The sequence below is a fragment of the Bos indicus genome, chromosome 10 (genome assembly GCF_029378745.1).
Source record: "Bos indicus isolate NIAB-ARS_2022 breed Sahiwal x Tharparkar chromosome 10, NIAB-ARS_B.indTharparkar_mat_pri_1.0, whole genome shotgun sequence".
Taxonomy (NCBI): Eukaryota; Metazoa; Chordata; class Mammalia; order Artiodactyla; family Bovidae; genus Bos; species Bos indicus.
Genome location: NC_091769.1, coordinates 8,367,521 through 8,386,370, shown reverse-complemented (window position 1 = coordinate 8,386,370; position 18,850 = coordinate 8,367,521). Strand labels below are relative to the sequence as shown.

Sequence of the window (18,850 nt, the reverse complement as noted above, 5' to 3'; positions counted from 1 at the left end):
TATAAAGTAGTCAACACTCAGTAGGTACTTTTTTCCCTCCCCACCTCCTCCATCTTACACATCCCTTGGATTATTGCAAATGAACCCAAGGAGCTCTACTGTCTACCAGCTGGGTGATCACATGCAAGAAGCTTCAGTTCCCCCACCAGTAGGTTGAAAGAAATTATAGCACTTCCTTCAGAAGTTGTTGACAGGATTCCATGAGACTATGTATATAATGTGCTTAGAACAATGCGTGGTGGATAGTAAGTGCTTAATAGATAGGCACCATTATGGTAATGATGATGTTATTCATCTCTGGAACCTGAAGAAACAAGGTTTCCTTAATTTGTGTTGTATTTACTTTTTTTTAATCTCCTTTAAAAAATTATCTTGTAAGAAAACATAATAAATCATTCTGCTTATTTTCCTTACTGAAATTAAATAAAAAGGCAGTGCTTTTTAAACCAGTGCTTACCCCAATAAACTCTAGCAATATTAGGCATTCTGATATTTAATGAGTCCTCTAAAGACAATTTCATTATTTCATTACTGAAGTGATAAACTGCTTTTCTGAGAAGTTAATATTAACAGAGTCATTCGTAAGTAAATATATTGTTCATCAGGTATAACCCAAGGTGCCTCCATGAAATACACAGTAGAACCAGCCCTCTTCTATTGAAGGATCAGTTTGGGTCTCTTCTACTCACTTAGGTTAACAGGGTGGTTATGGCAAAGGTCTTTCAAATGCACAGACAGAACCTTTTATGCAACCATGCTGCTGCTGCTGCTAAGTCGCTTCAGTCGTGTCCGACTCCGTGTGACCCTATAAGAAGGCAGCCTACCAGGCTCCCCCGTCCCTGGGATTCTCCAGGCAAGAACACTGGAGTGGGTTGCCATTGCCTTCTCCTTATGCAACCATACTCTGACTTAAAACAGGACTTTCTATTTGAGGTCCTTCCTAGGGCATTCTAAGTATTAACTAAACCAGCCAGGCTTATTTCCACAGATCTTAAGCCTGAAAGATTTGTGCAGCTCTATAAACAGAATAGAATTAAAATACAGTTCACCCACAGTTCTGATTCTGATCCAGTATTTCTTTGGTCCATGTATGCTCTATGGAACCAAGTACAATCTAGACTCCAAAGAAGCAGTGAGCATGGGAAAGCTATCAAAGCGTGGCAAATTACTGTTACAGAAACTCCCAGAATTAAAGGATCTTTTTGAGCCTTTTTGTGGTAGCTGAGATCCAGACAGGTTATGTGTTTTGTCCCAAGTTTCAAAGCTGGTACAGGTGGGGCTGGAACTCAGGTAGCAGGCTTCCCAATAGCAATGCTCTTTCCCCTGCTGGAGAATTACCGTTCTTCTGTTTTGCTTCTTGGAAAACTGAGCCAAGTTAAAACAGCTCATTCAAGGTCAGAGGGGCAGTCAAGTAGAACTTGTGATGCTGACCAGCAGATTATACAATCCTAGAGGGCGGGTCCTCTGCCCCTCACCTACCCCTTCGGGCCCTGTGTAAATGTTTTGGTTGACACAACACACAAGAGTTTAGAGGAAGTGTCTCTTCTAGGTTTGCACTACGTGTTTAACTTCAGGTTCTGGCACAGGCGTGTCAGTTATTATCAGAGCAGGCACGCCCCCCAGTGCCCGGATCCAGCGGGCCGCCAAGGTTGGGGTCGGGGGCCGGTTAGCCACCACTCAACCGGGTGGTCTTGCAGCCCTAGAAACTCGCCCAGAACAACTCCTCTGCGATGTTTTTCTGGTTTTGCCAATCTGGAGACAGTAAACTCCTGTCAGATTCAGCCGGAAGCAGAATGGTTGGGCAGGCTGAATACCTCTAGCCAAGCTGTTATAAAGGCTAACGCAAGCCTCGCCTCCCACAACACTCCAGGACCGTGTCCACTTGATCCCGGTAACTACGTACACTTTCAGGTGGCACTCCGACGCCCACCAGGACCGCCCCCACCCCAAGTTCCGGGAGGCAGCTTCTGCCTTGGTCCAACGCCTCCCTGCACCGTGGACCCTTCTCACCCGCACTTTCCTACAGCCCACAGTGTGAGCCCCTTCTCTGAAGCTACATTCCATCTCCCCCACCGCAGGCTGGTAGTATAAACTTCACAGCAGGTCAAGGTGCCTAGCGAGCGCGGACCCGCGAGCTGGGTACGCGCGCGCGCGGCGTGGGTCCCCGAATCCCGGAGGGCACGCTCCACCCAAGCCGAGGGCTGGGGCCGCGGGGGCTAGCTTTTCGGAAGGGATGGCAGCTACGCAGCCGCTGGAAGCACTCAAAGGAAGGCAGGGACACCACGATCGCCCAGAGACGGCGTGGGAAACTCGGGGCGCAACAGGAGTCAGTGCCACTGGCCTGACGGCGCTGCAGGTCGGCTCTTGCCCAGGGAAAGCGCCACACAGACGCAGACGCACTGCTGGTGGGTGATTGGTACCATTTGAAATTATAAATCGGACGGTTACAGCAGACAATCGAGGCGCGCCCCTCCTGGGAAGGAAGAAGGACGTTGGGCACCAGTACATGGAGAGGCTGGAGAGGGGAGAAGCCCCTCCGGAGCTGCAGGGTGTCCGAAAGGGGTTCAGGGTCAGCTCTGGGCTCGGGGGTGGTGGAAGGGGGCGGCTCGCCGGACGTGCAGATCCAGCGCTCGGGGCTCACCTGGCCGGCGTTCGGAGGGTCCATGCTGGAGGCTGGCGGCTGCCGGGCAATCGAGCGGTGCAGGTGGCCCGCACCGCAGCCCCTCACAGAGGGCACAGGGCGGCCGCACTCCGCACTCGGGCCTCCCGCCCCGCGCCAAGGGGCCGGTCCTTCCGAGGGACTCTGGCCGCGAGCCTGAGCCTCTTTGCCTTCACTCCCCAGGCGCGCCTGGAGCCGGCGAGTGCCTGGGTCCTAGCGCCCCTCCCGGGGTGTGAAGCCCGACTCGGAGCCTGCTTGGTGCCCTCCTAGCTATTCTCGCCACTCGAGGGGAGTTAGGGCTAAGGGCCAGCGCTGCCCAACCTGGCGCGTCTCAGGACTGGGAATCTGGACAGGGAGCTTCTTTCTCACCACGCCCACTCTTCCCATTTTCATCTCCATGTGCAAGAAAACACGGAAGGATCAGATTTGCCTCCTTCCTCACTCAAATCCGCGTACACTACCATTTTAAAGAGATTCTGTCACAGACAGCAGTCAAGACAGATCATAGATAGTTCTTCCTCAAACTGAAAGGAAGACTTCTGTATTCAAATAAATTTGTAAAGGACACTCCACTGTGTCTATTGCAGAGTTGGTGGGGTGTGATGGGGTGTTGTCCTTCAGCCTTAACTGTGGGGACAACTTACCAACGTGGATCAAGACAAAGGTCCTGGTCCCCTTCCTGCCTCCTCCCAGTCTGTTTAGTGAGCTGGAATCAAAGGCCTGCGCAGATATGGTGAAGCTTTCAGAGCCCAGTTAAATGCTTCAGCTGTAAATAAGCCTGGCCTCCAGCTCCTGGTTCTTACCACACCTGCCCCATACCTGGCTCCTCTGGTGGAGGGATGTCTAACAAAGACCTAGGGAGCATTTACAAAGGCCTCTCCTTTCTCAACTGCCCACAGGGCTGAGTCAGTCCAGTTAAAACCAAGATCAACAACAGTGATCTTTTCCTGCTGACTTTCTCATCCAGAGAGGCTGATGAAATTTCTAATGGCAGGAAAGGAAAACAAGTCATCTTTAGAAGTCAAACCTATTTCACAGGACATGGAGAGAGACAAAAAGAAGTATTATTACTTGGACATTAGCCATTATCCATAAAGGCCAACCATAAGCCAAGAGAGCAGTATGAATATAGCCTTTCATGTCGTTTTTTAAAGAGCTCCAAATCTTTTCCCTCAAGAGCACTGCTATCTGTATAGACCGACTCTAAGATGATCTCATTGTCCCCACTTCCTAATGTTCATGCCTTTGAGGACTCCCCACCCCTTGAATGTCAGAGAACTTGTGACTTGCTTCCTATCCATTAAGTATGGCAAAGGTGATGGGATGTCTTTTCAATGACTGTGGTACTGTCTTGATAGGAGATGCTCTCTTTTGCTGGTTTTGATAAAGCAATAGCCATGTTGAGGAGGCCCATGTGGCAAAGAACCAAGGGGGCCTCTGGCCTACAGCCAGTAAGAAACTGAGGCCCTTCGTCCAACAAACTGCAAAGAACTAAGTCCTGCCAACAACCAGAAAAGCCCAAAAGTGAACCCTCCCCTCACTGAGCCTTGAGATAAGACTGTATCTTCAGCTAACACAGAGGACCTATAAAACCATGCTTACCTTCTGACCTACAGAAACTGTGAGATAATATATGTGTATGTTTAAGCCACTAAATTTGTGGTGGTGTGTTACGTACAACAGCAAAACTAATACACTTCCTCCGTCCACAGATGGAAATGTGAGGCAAAGGAGATTAGGTAAAAGAGTTAAGGTCACTGAAATCAGCAGCATAATCTATCATCATTTCACTATCATAGGCTGAATAGACAAGGAAGGGTTTCCCAGGTGGCTCAAGTGGTAAAGAATCCGCTTGGCAATGCGGGAGACACAGGCAGGAGATGTGGGTTTGATCTCCAGGTTGGGAAGATACCCTGGAGGAGGAAATGGCAACCCACTCCAGACCTTGCCTGAAAAATCCCATGGAGAGAGGAGCTTGGCAGGCTGCAGTCTGTGGGGTCGCAAAGGAGAGAGACACAACTTAGCGACCGAGCACGAAGACAGGGAAAAGCACAACAGCTAAGGCATCTGAAGGCGAAAGGGCAAGTTCAGGTTGAGACTTGGAGATGGGTAAAGCACACAACTTTGAGAAAGTCTGAGACAAAAATAACCCAGCAGGTAAAAGGACAGTCTGAAGAACTCAGGGTAGGTCAACCCAAGCAAAAAGAACAAATAAATATCTTCAGAAAGTAAAGTAAGAGGAAAACAGGAAAAACACTAACAACGAGAAGATGCGGAAAGGTAAAGGCACCAGATCCTCTGAATCTCTTTTCTCGTTGTCTATTAAAAAGAAAAAACAACCAAAGCCACATCATTCACTTCTGGAGGTGCAGGGGATTTTCCAGAAGAGCCGCTGGAGAAGTACTAGGAGGCCAGTAGCACATGGTACAGCCCTGTGCCAACCAGCAGGTCATCTGTTGTTCCCAGATACTGCGTAAAAACAGATGGTGTCTCAAAACGATCAGCCAGCATTGAGGGTCCGCACGTATTCGTGAGCTTTTCGGTATCTTTAGACACCTAGTGTCTAAAAAGTTTTCTCAAAAGTTTAGCGTCTTAAAAGTTTTCTATCCCATCCCAGCTACAATACAGCAAAATTGAGGCTAACACTTAACCCTGTTATATACCTTGAAGGGTATTATGGAGCGATGTGTGATTTTTACAGAGAGAGGGAGAGAAAGGAAAGAAAGAAGGAAGGGAGGGAGAAGAGGGACAGGGAACTAAAGCGAAGGGAAGGAAAGGAAGAAGGGAAAGAAGGGAAGAGAACCCCAAAGCATAGCGGAGGAGTGGCTGAGAGGTGTATCACAGCATAAGAAGGTGCTGTTCTCACACTTCCCGTTGCCTGCTGGACATCTCCATGAGAGTCCCGCCCACATTCCACAAGAAAAATGTTTCTGAACCAGGAAGCATCCATCTCCCCACCGAATCTGAGTCCCCGTGGTTAATGCCAGTAACGCCTCTCCCAATTCAAACCGTAGCCATGCGGCTTCCCTCCCTCTGTGTTCCAACCAGCCACCTGTGGGGTCATGGCCTGTCCCTCCCCTGGCACCCCTGCTGCCAGGAGTGATACACTGCCTGCCTCTCCTGAGCTAGGTGAGTAGTGAGAGCCAACGTGGGGTGATTTAACTCACAGCGGTCAGAGTCCAGCCTACCCACTGCTCATGCCCATAATGTCTCCTCCACCCAGATTTTACACAGCTTGTCATTTCCTCTAAGTGGTTTTTTCTTTTTTTTTCTTTTCTCTAATTGGTCCAGCATTGCTCTATCCTAAAGTTGAAAACTGTAAATATTTCTACCTGTGGCAACTCTTTGTGCCTTTAAAGCCTTCATAAGACTGTGGATCTGACACTCCCTTCTATTCTGAACAGCAACTTAACACAATGCTTACTTAGGAAGAATATCCATTTATGGGGTAAAAGGAAATGGGCAGCAAATCCAATGGCACCCATTCCACAGCTTTGCCCATGGCTCGATGCGTCTAGCTGTTTCGAATATGGGAGAGAGCACAACAGCTTCTGGTTGGTTGTTGGCTGTTGGCTTTTGGTGGCCCTAGACTTGTGATGGAATCTGTTTCAGGTCTATAACCCAACAGGCAGAAAAATACACTGGGAGAGTAAAGAGCTGTTTTCCTATAGGGGATAAATGGAAGTCTGACCGTGCATGAGTGGAAGAGCAGCAGTTATAGATTAATAACAAGACTTTGATTCCACTGATAAGGTTAAAACAAACGAGACACACCTTTTCGGCTTCTCTGAACATATCACTGGCCATTCTCTGAAGACTGAAGATGTTGATGGTATTTATGCGATTGCTCGAGTATGAAAGACTAGTACTTTCGAGTGCTGCTTGCATTTGACAGTTTCTGGAGAAACTAAGTCCGTGGTTTACCTTCTATGGCAATGTGTGCATTAAACTCCTGTTGTAATTCTTCCAGCCAGTTGGTATACCATTATCGCATTACCACCACCCCGATCCTGAACCAAAGGAATACACAAACAGTAACATGACTGACCTTCTGACAACAGAGAAACAGACTCTGAGAGGTCACTGGGCATCACCTGCGGCCTCCCTTACTCTAAATATGTGAGTAGATTCAGTCTTCCCTAATCATATGGAAATCTCAGCCTGAATCTAGCAAAGCTCCCCGAAGAAAACACAACCCATCTCCTACATAATTGCAGACCAGACCTTCTGCAGCCTGGATCCCTGTTGTCAGAAGGGCTCAAGTCAGAGACAGAGAGGAATAGAAAGTTTTGAGCAAACCTGTATTGTCACATGGACAGGCATTAGCTCTATGGCCTAGAGTTAAAGATTTGCAAAGATTAAACATGAAACTAGAAAGCTGAGCATTATCAGCAGAATCATCATCATTACTTATCAGCAGGAGGCCATAAGCATAAAGTTGCACTTGAATCTGAAGAGAAGCCACTGTGCCAAGTGGCTGCCACATATTCCTTCAAGTATATTTGAGACCAAGCCCCTCCTCCAATTGTCACTGATTCTTACACCCAGCATTGATGCTTTCGAACTGTGGTGCTAGAGAAGACTCTTGAGAGTTTCCTGGACTGCAAGGAGATCAAACAAATCAATCCTAAAGGAAATCAAGCCTGGACATTTATTGGAAGGACTGATGCTGAATCTGAAACTCCAATACTTTGGCCACCTGATGCAAAGAGGCAACTCACTGGAAAAGATGCTGATGCTGGGAAAGATTGAGAGCAGGAGGAAAAGGGGGCAACAGAGGATGAAATGCTTAGATGGCATCATTGACTCAATGGACATGAGTTTGAACAAACTCCAGGAGACAGTGAAGGACAAGGAAGGCTGGCGTGCTGCAGTCCATGGGGTTGCAAAGAGTCGGACACGACTGAGCGACTGAACAAAAAGGATGTATAAAACAGATTGAAAACAAGGTGAATCCATACTGCTTATGTCCTAGTGGAGGAAAAGACAATTACCATGAAAAAATAAAAGAAAGAGATCATTTTAACATGAGCTGAAGATAATAAAAAAAATTACTGCAATAGAAAGAGATGGATAAATGTGACTCTGGGAGGTCAGAGATGGCTTCCGTGGGAAGGGATGTTTGAACTGACACATAGATTACCTCAAGGAGCTGGGAAAGAGAAGATCTGAGGGAAGAGGATCCCAAGGAGGAGAAGAGCAAATGTAGAATCCTGAAGGCCTCACAAGCTTGGTAAATTCCAGGAAGAGACAGGAGGCCGTTGTGGGTATGGCCAGGCGCAACAAGAAGCCTGGCGACGGTGTTAAGCAGAGAAGAAACGTGATACAATTTGCCTTTTTAAAAGGTCCTCTGGCCACTGTGTAGAGAATCCATTCTAGGCATTCACAGGGCAGCAGGAGGCTGCTGGAGCAATCCAGTTGAGACGTGGTGATGATGGAGGAGAAAGCAGCAGAGACAGCAGAGACAGCCAGGTTGGGGCTGTAGGGTCTTGAGGGTGAGACCAACGGGACTCGAGACGGAGTGCCTGTGGGGAGTGGAGCGAGGAGAGAGAAGAGACAGCGACACCCCCTAGGTTTGGGGCCTGAACAGTCAGGTGGACAGTGGACCCATTTACTCAGATGGGCAAGGGTGAGGCAGCAGCAGGAAAAGAATGGGTGGAAGCCAAGAGCCCTGGTTTGACCCTGTCCAGCTCCAGTCTCCACAAGAGATCCAAGTGAAGATGTGAAGCAAGCTGCTGGATCTCTGAGTCTGGAGCTCAGGAGAAAGGTCAGGGCTGGACTCACACGTTTGGGAGTCATCTGTGACAGCTGCTACTGTTAGCCCTGGGGCCAATCATCAGAAAGGGCGCAGAACCACAGGCCACACCTGCCAACTCAGTGAGGTTCCACAGAGGGTGCCAGCGAAGGGGCCGGGCTGGCTGATAGGAGGAAAACCCAGCAAAGAGAAGGAAACTATTTTAACCAACTTGTCCACTGACATGAAGAGCTTTATGGAGCACTTCTGAAAGATTTTACAGAAGGACTAGACGTGCAGATTGGTACATTATAAAGATAAATTTGGGGTGGAAGCAAGCACAGGTTGCAGAAGGCTAACAGAGCCAGAGAAACAACTAAGAATAATCCAGAAGAGTGGAGGAGAGCCTGAAGCAGAACACTGGCATCAGGAATGGCGAGGAGGGGGAGAATAAGAAAGAAACCCAAGGACACAATAGGACTTGGAAGCCAATGGGCTCTGAGCGGGCGGCTCTCGGATGCTGGTATGACCCACTAAGACAGGCACTGGTTGGGCAAAAGCAGGAACCCTGGTGAGCGGGTCTGAGTCGGGGGTCAGAGGTGCCTGTGGAACACAGGAAAGACATCTACCAGGTAAGAGGAAACAGGTCTGCAGTGACAGGAAGTGTTTGGACTGGAGCCAAAAATTCAGGTATCCTCAACATAAAGATGAGAGAGGAGGCTCTGAGCAGGAGAGCTGCGGATCTAGCCTTGAAGGTTTTCAAGCGGTGAACAGAGAGAGGGCTGGACGCAGAGACTTGAGTGGATGGTCAGAAAGTAAGGTACCTGCCCTCCGGCCAGATGTGGGTCCCAGACCAACATCTTCCAGGCTAAGGCTGACAAAAACCCGGAAGTGTGCAGGTGAAGAGAGTTACTCCCTAACAGAACTAGCGTTCTTCTAGAAAGTGAAATACAGTTCTACACACACAACAAAGCTTTTCGGGGTTGGATGTTTTATCTGCCTTTAAAAAATTAAGTGGAGGAAGTAGGAGTAAATTTAAAAAACAAAAACAAAAAAAAATTCTATTTTCCAAATTTATCTAAGAATTAAAATGCAATTTAATCAAATTCTCACAACTATAGCAGGCTTTAAAAATAAAGGCAATATAGATAAAGCAAGAAGCATCTGCGCCTTAGATTTTGACCACTCTATCTCTTGTTTCCCTCTCTGCTTCTCGTCCCCAACTTATATTTTTCCTCCCATCACTAGTCATCATATTCAAGTGAAAGGCAAGAATGTACTGATTAACAAAACCTCTGGGAATGAAGTGCACTTGTAACAAAATCACCCATGTTTTAAAACCAGTCAGCCACCTTCACAAATCAGGGAGATTTGTATTAACACACATTGGGCAGGTCCATAAGAACATTTCTGAGACCTTGGACCCTATGTTCAGCTGCTAGAGGCTAAGGAAAAAAAGAAAAAAACAAACAAATGAACATGGATAAACAAACGAACCTCCTCACATATGTTCCATTTGTTTGCAAAGAGTTAAAGGTAGAATACTGATCCTCCAAAAAAATCCTGCAGTCAATAAGGTTTGTCTAGACAGCCCTCAGCCTCCCTTCCTGTACCTGTTCTCTACTCTCTCCAATCCAGATACCTACTTTGCGCCCTCCTGACCTCGGGGAGGAAGAAGGAATGAACTCTCCACTTGAGTTTACTGGTTGGCAGATGGCAGTTTGGTGTGAATGCATCTGAGGCCAAGTGTTACCTTAGCCAGTAATGTCGGTTTCAAGACTTTTGCTTACTTATCTACTTACTGGAACTTACTTTCTAATTTCCTTATTGGGTGGTTGGGGGAGAAGGCATGGGTAGATGCCAGCAATAAAGTATATAAACAGGTGGGACAATCCTTCAGGACTCAACCTGCCTCCTGGGAGACCTCCAGCATGGGTAGATGCCAGCTTGGGGGATGCCAGCTTAGCTGCTAGAGGCTAAGGAAAAAAAGAAAAAAACAAACAAATGAACATGGATAAACAAACGAACCTCCTCACATATGTTCCATTTGTTTGCAAAGAGTTAAAGGTAGAATACTGATCCTCCAAAAAAATCCTGCAGTCAATAAGGTTTGTCTAGACAGCCCTCAGCCTCCCTTCCTGTACCTGTTCTCTACTCTCTCCAATCCAGATACCTACTTTGCGCCCTCCTGACCTCGGGGAGGAAGAAGGAATGAACTCTCCACTTGAGTTTACTGGTTGGCAGATGGCAGTTTGGTGTGAATGCATCTGAGACCAAGTGTTACCTTAGCCAGTAATGTCGGTTTCAAGACTTTTGCTTACTTATCTACTTACTGGAACTTACTTTCTAATTTCCTTATTGGGTGGTTGGGGGAGAAGGCATGGGTAGATGCCAGCAATAAAGTAAACAGGTGGGACAATCCTTCAGGACTCAACCTGCCTCCTGGGAGACCTCCAGCCCATGTAGGCTGCCACCCGTGGCTTCCACAGCGGCCTGCCTTCTCTGTAGCTGACATCAACACTGCTGTTTCCTGCGTCACGTCTGCAGCTTCTACCAGACTAAGTTCCTTGAGAGCTAAGACTGGATCTGTCTTAATTTTGTATTCCCAGACAAAAAAACGAGCACTTGATTCATGTTCACTGAGTGAATAAACGAAAGAATGAACTGAGGTTGGGATACAGGAGTTATAATGTTGTCCTTTTAAGCTGCCGGAGAAGATTGAAAGACTATCCTTTTTCTTTCAAACACCATCAAATGGCCTTTGTTCCCTGGGAGGTGCTTTGACCTAAAAAGTACTAGAAGCAGGAAAACAAACACCATCATCACCTGCTTCTTCTGGGTCTGAAAATGTTAGGTCCTGACCCTAACTCTGGATTCTCCTAAGACCCCAGACCCACATTTATGTTGCTGGGTATTCTTGACGTTTCATCCATCACGTTATTCAGATAAATGGTTATTGGGGTCTACGAAGCTCCAGGCACAATGCTAGGTATGGAGGACTCAACGATCAAGAAACCCAGCCCAGACCCTGCGTCCATCAACTTCACAATCTGGCTGAGTGACTATTTAGGGACCTGTCCCAGCCAAAGCCTCCTTCGCCAACCACCGTTCACCTAACTATCCGATCTATCTTCTGGGTTTCTTAATTTTATACATTCCTGAGAACAACAGGGGGGCTTAGAATACATTTGTTAAATAAAGACTACACTAGTTTGGGTTGTTCTGCCACCATATTATCAAAGCTAAAAATATTAAAAAGCTAAAAAGGTTTGTGTTGGATAGCCTTTGTTTGCCCCTCCAGATGGACTCTCCGTCTCTCCTCCCCAACCCTGTGCCAGGGGAGGCTGACCTGTAGGGAATACATCACGGGCCCCTTGGTCTCTGGCTGTCAGCTGGGTTCAGCAATGGAGGCACCAGCATAGGATGGGAGCAGGGCAGGAGTCATGTGTCTCCATGGTAGCACAAAGCTCTCTCAGTCCCAGCATCTGCTGCATCTCCGAGCCTGTTCCCATCTTCCCAGTGGCATGCTACCATTGGCCCCTGGTGGTAACGGCTTCTCAGATCTTGTTAGCCCATGGAAACTGTGTCATTGTTTATTGGGTCCCCTTAAGTTTGCCCACCACCCACACCTGTTTAGGACAAGTCTTCATCTGTTTCCTGAAGGAACTCCAATACAAAGCCCATTTCTTTCAGCCTCCTGGAGTGAAGTCATAGATTCCTAAAGAAAAGGGTCTACTCTCAATCTGGGACCTTCACAGCTATTTGCAGCCACCCTGTGATTTTTACTACCATCAGCCTACACAGGCTGATTTTTTAAAACATATCCTATGGGTTAGACAAAGGTGACGCAGTGGTAAAGAATTTGCCCACTGATGCAGGGGACGCAGGTTCAATCCCTAGGTCAGGAAGATCTCCTGGAGTAGGAAATGGCAACCCACTTCAGTATTTCTTGCCTGGAAAATTCCATGGAGAAAGGAGTCTGGCGGGCTACAGTTCATGGGGTCACAAAGAGTCGGACAGACTGAGCATGTATGTACACATGCCAAGACAAAGGTCAGGCCTGAGATGCCAACTAAAAACGGGCACAAGGAATCAAGTGACGAATGCTTGGCATTTCAAATTCCAAGAAGTCACCGCTGGTGGAATCAAGTTCAAACTTTGGATGTGAGGCTGATATCTACCAGTTCTATCTCTTTCCCCAGGTCACACCCCAAACAGGACAATTGACCACCCCCTCCTTTCGTTCACAAACCTGCTCTGCCTGGAATGCCTTCCCCACCACCCCCGCCTTAATTCTGTATGTCTAATCTCTTCCCACCCTCCAATGTCTAGTGCATATGGCTTCTCCATAAATGGTCAAGAAAATAACTTTTTCCCTCCAGATATGTGGAGTATTTTGTTTGTGCTCATTCATACCACTTACCACTCACGTGTGTTAAAATTATTTGTGTCCAGGCGTTTTCTCACTCCTACCACTTCTAGAGTCCTGAGGGTGGGACAATGTCCTATATATCTGTTGTCCCCCCCATTTTTTGGACATTTCTAACTAGGTGCTTGTTGACTGACTAAATAAAAGTATGAATTAACCACCAAAATTATTTTCACTTGGAATGGTGATATAATTGCTTCTGAGTCTCAGAAGACCAAACCATATTTCACATTTTCAGCCTGAAATAGCAAATTCACAAAAACAAATGGCACTAAATTTGAGGAGAAATATTTTCAGATTGTTTCCATATGTGTTGCTATATATAACGGGTTTATGCAATATTTTAAATCAAACTCAACACCATGTGGTCATGTATCTTAGAAGCTCACAATGATGACATAGATCAGAACTTAAAACAATAACAAAAAAGTTCTTCAGTATTTGTTCATTTATCCTTCAGTTCTGCTTATTCCCTCAGTGTTTCCTTTCCAGGCTTGTCCCTGATGTCACTTCCTGTCTGTGACTTCCGTCTCCCCTAGGCAGAACTGCTCTCTCTCCTGAGTTTTTATTGCCGTCCGCACAGACCTTTGTTATGGCTTTTATCCCACTGCTCTGTTATTCATGTGTCCTTGTCTCGCCATCATCACCTACCTCTGTCTTCCCAACCCCTAGCGTGGCACCTGGCATAGAGTGAGGACCCAATAAATGTACTCAGAATTGAACCGGCCTAAGGCTAACTTTGGCTTCAAAAAATCTAACCCAGGCTTTCCTTGGCTTCAAGTCCTCTGATATTTATAAATTGCATGAGAGGTAGGAAAACACACACATATACCTGCCCTTTGGAAGTGGTATCCAGATTCCTTATCTATATAGTCAGCTACTGACCCGGATCCCAGCTGGGGTAACATGGGCTCCTGCCACATGAACTCTTTTTGCTTGCAGCTCCAGGAAAGCAGCAATTCAGCATCGTGTTCCTCTAGCTAAAATAGAAACCCCTTGAGACAGGGTCATGTTTCAAGCCAGGGAAAGGAGGGAGCAAAGAAAACTAGAATGAACTGAGCATCTGATCTGTGCTCAGCCCTTGGCATGTTAATTTCACAATATCTCAGGACCAGCACCACTCCACCGGCCCCATGGGGCAGCAGGGCATCACCAAGGGTCAATGGAATCATTGTTTTTAGACATGCTACCACTGGCGATGTCTCTGCTGGAGTAAATTTCAGGATGGGGATAAGGGTCAGGTTCATCTCCAACATCACCCCAAACCACTGCCTTGAGGACACTGACCTTCCCATTACCTGAAGCCCCCAGGTCTTTCCCACATCAGAGTGTTGGCACACGCTCTTCCTTCTCTGCTCACTGGTTCACACCTCCACTCTTCTCCTGGCTAATTCCCACAGATCCTCTAGGCCAGGGATTCTCAGAGCTTGGTCTCCAAACCAGGAGTCTCAGCACCACCTACGAACTTGCTGTTGCTGCTGTTAATCAGCCGCTAAGTTGTGTTTGACTCTGAGAACTCATGAACTGCAGCACTCCAGGCTTCCCTGTCCTTCACTGTCTCCTGGAGTTTGCTCAAACTCATGTCCATTGAGTCAGTGATGCGATCCAATCGTTTCATCCTCTGTCGCTCCCCTTCTCCTCCTGCCCTCAATGTTTCCCAGGATCAGGGTCTTTTCCAATGCATCACCTCTTTGCATCAGGTGGCCAAAGTGCTGGAGTTTCAGCTTCAGCATCAGTCCTTCCAATGAATACTCAGGGTTGATTTCCTTTAGGATGGACTGGTTTGATTTTTGCAGTCCAAGGGACTCTCAAGAGTCTTCTCCAGCACCACAGTTCAAAAGCATCAGTTCTTTGGCACTCAGCCTTCTTTATGGTCCAACCCTCACATCTGTACATGACTACTGGAAAAACCACAGCTCTGACTATATAGACCTTTGTTGGCAAAGTGATGTCTCTGCTTTTTAACATGCTGTCTAGGTTGGTCACAGTTTTTCTTCCAAGGAGCAAGCGTCTTTTAATTTCATGGCTGCAGTCACCATTTGCAGAGACTTACTAAGAAACGCAAATTCTTGGGACTCACCTCAGACCTACTGAATCAGAAACTGTGGAGGTGGGACCCAGAAACCTGTTTTGTAACAACCTCTCCAGGTGATTCTGATGTATGCTGAAATTTGAGGAGCACTGTTCTAGGTTTTATCTTAGCCGTCACTTCCTCAGAGAGACCTTCCTTGACCCCGGCTCCCCAGTCTATGCTACACCCCCACTGCTATTCTCTCTCATGATAGAGATTCATTTATCTCAATCGGCAGATCATATAACTGTTAGTGTGTTTCTTTCTTTCTTTTTTTTTTTTTTTTTAATTTTTGGCCACACCCTGAGGCATATGGGATCTTAAGTTCCCTGACCAGGGATTGAACCCACACCCCCTGCATTGGAAGGCAAAGTCTCCACCACTGGGCCACCAGGGAAGTTTCCCTGTTAGTGTGTTTCTTTGCTTAAAATCTATCTTCCTCAGCAGACTCTGAGTTCTGTGAAGACAGAGACCGTGTTCAGCCCACAGCTTCACATAGTGCTTGCCACAGAGTAGGGACTTGAGCAACGCTTACTTGTGTCAGTGTTTTTCTAACCATAACCGGATCATGAGCCAACCTGCCTGTGAGACTCCACACCCCTTCCTGAGCCCATGTGTGAACTTTTGCCTCCAGCCATGAACGACACAGCATAAACGACAGCCCAGCTTCATTTTGGGGCCCCCCAGGTATCGCTAGTGGTAAAGAATCTGCCTGCCAACACAGGAGACGAAAGAGACAATCATTCGATCCCTGGGTTGGGAAGATCCCCTGGAGGAGGGCATGGCAACCCACTCCAGTATTCTTGCCTGGAGAATCCCATGGACAGAGGAGCCTGGCGGATGGGGTTACAGAGTCAGGCATGACGAAGCAACTAACACTTCGGGGTTCCCAGGTGGCTCTAGTGGTAAAGAACCTGCCTGCTAAAGCAGGAGAGAGAAGAGATGCAGGTTTGATCCCTGGATAGGGAATATCCCCTGGAGAAGGAAATGGCAACCCACTCCAGTATTCTTGCCTGGAGAATCCCATGGACAGAGGAGACTGCTGGACTACAGTCCATGGGGTCTCAGAGAGTCAGACATGACTCAGCACACAGCTTCATTTACTCACCATCCAGCATGAAGACCGCCCATGGCCCCCTATGTCTCAGCCTCTCTTTTCTTTCCACTGCGGAGGAGCCACATGGACATACAGGTGTGTGTGTGGCTTGGGGGGATCAGGAGATTTAGGCAACCATTCATCAGTAGCTTGGGAAGACAGCAACATTTTTAACCATGTGAGATTTTCAGATTCTCAATGGATCCTGACCTCGCTAGCTTTTTGCTTGGAGCCACTCTGAAGCCAGCACAGATGCCTCAGTGTCTCTGTAACCCAAAAACTCCTGCTTCTCTTTCAGGCCTGATGCGTGTGAGACAGAACCAAGGTTCACTTTCCACTGTGGCTCGCTTAGGTAGGTAGGATGCTTGGATTTCAAAGCCCTCACAAAAATAATTGTTAAATTTGTTCCTCCCCATGGCTGATGAAAGATCCCTCCTGACAGTAGCGTTACTCTGTGCGTGTCCGCCTGAGTCTTCACGAGACGCAGGAACACCCAGAACAACTCTCAGATGACTGTGGCTGGCTGGCTGGCTGGGGGCCACCACAGGGCTTGGGGGCCTTGCCCTGTGGATTCTGGCTCAGGGTAGAGTGTACAGTGGACCGTATACCTTCCCTTAATATTTGCCTCCTCCCGTCTTCTACCCCAAGACAAAAACAAGTTCACGTGAACTTCCAAGGCAGGTAAGACAGAAGAGCGCTGGCAGAGGCAGCCCCAGCCCAGCCCCGTTCCTCCCTGAGAACACAGGGAGGATCAGGTCAGCCACACGTGTTCCCATGGCCCTCAGCTCTGCTCTTCCAATACCTACTCACGAAGACAACTCTCCTCCCCACACCGTGTCCCTGAGTGCAGAGAACCACTGGCCCCTTTGCCCCACATCTTAGTCAGCACAGTCATATCTGTCCTGTCCACACAGAGACTCCCAACCTTCACAGCCTAACACAAAGAAAGCTCAGAGAAGTGGAACTACCTGGCTTGGCTAAGACTTAAAAGTAGACCCTATGTGCAGCCACTGTGGAAAATAGTACAGATACTCCTGAAAAAACTGAAGAGAGTTGCCATATGATCCAGAAGTTCCACTCCTGGACATAAATCCAGAAAAGATGAAAACTCTAATTAGGAAAGATATATGCACTCCTCATGTTCATAGCAGCACGAGTTGCTTACAATATTAAGACATGGAAGCAACCTAAATGCTCACCAACAGATGAACAGATAAAGAAGATGTGATATGTGTGTGTGTGTGTGTGTGTGTGTGTGTGTGTGTGATGGAACACTACTGTGCTGTACTTAGTTGCTGAGTCGTGTCTGACTCTTTGTGACCCCATGGACTGTAGCCCGCCAGGCTCCTCTGTCCATGTGGATTCCCCAGGCAAGAACATTAGAACGGGGTTGCCATGCCCTTCTCCAGGGGATCTTCCCAACCCAGGGATCGAACCCAGGTTCCCCACATTGCAGGTGGATTCTTACTGTCTGAGCCACAAGGGAGGCCCAAGGATACTGAAGTGGGTACCCTATCTCTTCTCCAGGGGATGTCCCCTGGATATCCAGTGCTCCTGCACTGCAGGGAGATTCTTACCAGCTGAGCTACCAGGGAAGCCCCAGTGGAATACTACTCAGCCATAAACAAGAATGAAATAATGCCATTTACAGCAGCCTGGATGGACCTAGAGATTATTGTACTAAGGGAAGTAAATCAGAGAAAGACAAATATCATGACATCATTTACATGTAGAATCTAAAAATATGATACAAATGAACTTATCTACAAAATAGAAAGAGATTCACAGACAAAGAAAACAAATTTATGGTTACCAAAGGGGAAAGGGAGGGGGGAGGAATGAATTAGGAGTTGGGGATTAACATATACACTCTACTATATAAAAAACAGATAAACAAAAAAAGCTCTACCGTATGAGGACAGGGAACTATATTGTAATAACCTATAATGGAGAAGCATCTGAAGAGAATACACCTATGTATAACTAAATCACTTTGCTGTGCTCCTGAAACTAACACGTTGTTAATCAACTATACTTCAATTGAAAAAAAAAAGCAGACCCTCTGTGGGTCTTCCATCACGAGTCCGAGCAGGGAAGGCAATCAATGCTGGGGACATGCTTGTCTTTCGAATATTCAACCCCCACAGTAATCCTAAGTGACAGCATCTGTAGCTCCCTTTTATAGATGTGGAACTGAGACTTAGAGACTAAGTACTTGCCCAACATCACAGAATTCATAAGGAAGTACTTGAACCCTGGACTGTCTGACTGCAAATTTCATGCACTTCTCCGAAACAACCCTCCAAAGAGCCTTGGGAAAGAGATGTCTAAGTGACACTAGTCGCCCAGTAGGGAACCTACGGCTCGTCCACTTATATCCTGAGCTCATGGAGTCTACTTAGTCCTTCCTCACCACCATACTCACACCAACTGCGGAAAAATATTTCCTGCAGCCTTGCGTTCCTTCAATTTTTTGGCTGGTGGAAATGCCCTTGTCTCATTCATACCTCCTCGCCCTCGGCCCCTATGTCTACTGCAGCACCAAGAAGGAACCGCTTGATACCTCACCCGTGGGAAGCCTTTGAGAGAGATGTTTTGACAGATGCAGGCTTTCAGAACCGTGTCTCAGGTGGGCTGGTGTGGATGGGATTCTAAAGGCCTGGCCTCGAGCTGTTGCACACGAGACAGCCCCTTCCGTCGGAAGCAACTCCTGCCCTGAGGGTCAGTGCGCGGTGAGACGCCCGCACAGTTTTGGAGGTTTTCTCTCCGGCTTCCCACTCTGTATTTCTGGACAACAGTTTACTCTGTGCCATTTTAACCTAAATTAACAGAGAGAAGTAACACAGAAGTATTGGGTTGGC

General features: G+C 47.4%; 1 protein-coding gene across 3 annotated transcripts in view; it reads right to left on the bottom strand.

Moving 5' to 3' along the window:
* The window catches only part of PDE8B (phosphodiesterase 8B), a 293,772-nt gene that overhangs the window by 252,238 nt on the left and 22,684 nt on the right, over positions 1-18,850 (bottom strand). Inside the window, exon 1 of one of the 3 annotated variants that reach the window (XM_019968081.2) lies at positions 2,642-2,853. The exons of 1 other annotated variant lie outside the window; for it this stretch is intronic. In XM_019968081.2, coding sequence (XP_019823640.1) covers positions 2,642-2,665 — 24 coding nt within the window. In that variant the 5' untranslated portion in view covers positions 2,666-2,853. Of the gene's footprint in view, positions 1-2,641; positions 2,854-18,850 lie in introns of those variants that run through there. One more of the 3 variants, XM_019968080.2, reaches the window with a different exon arrangement.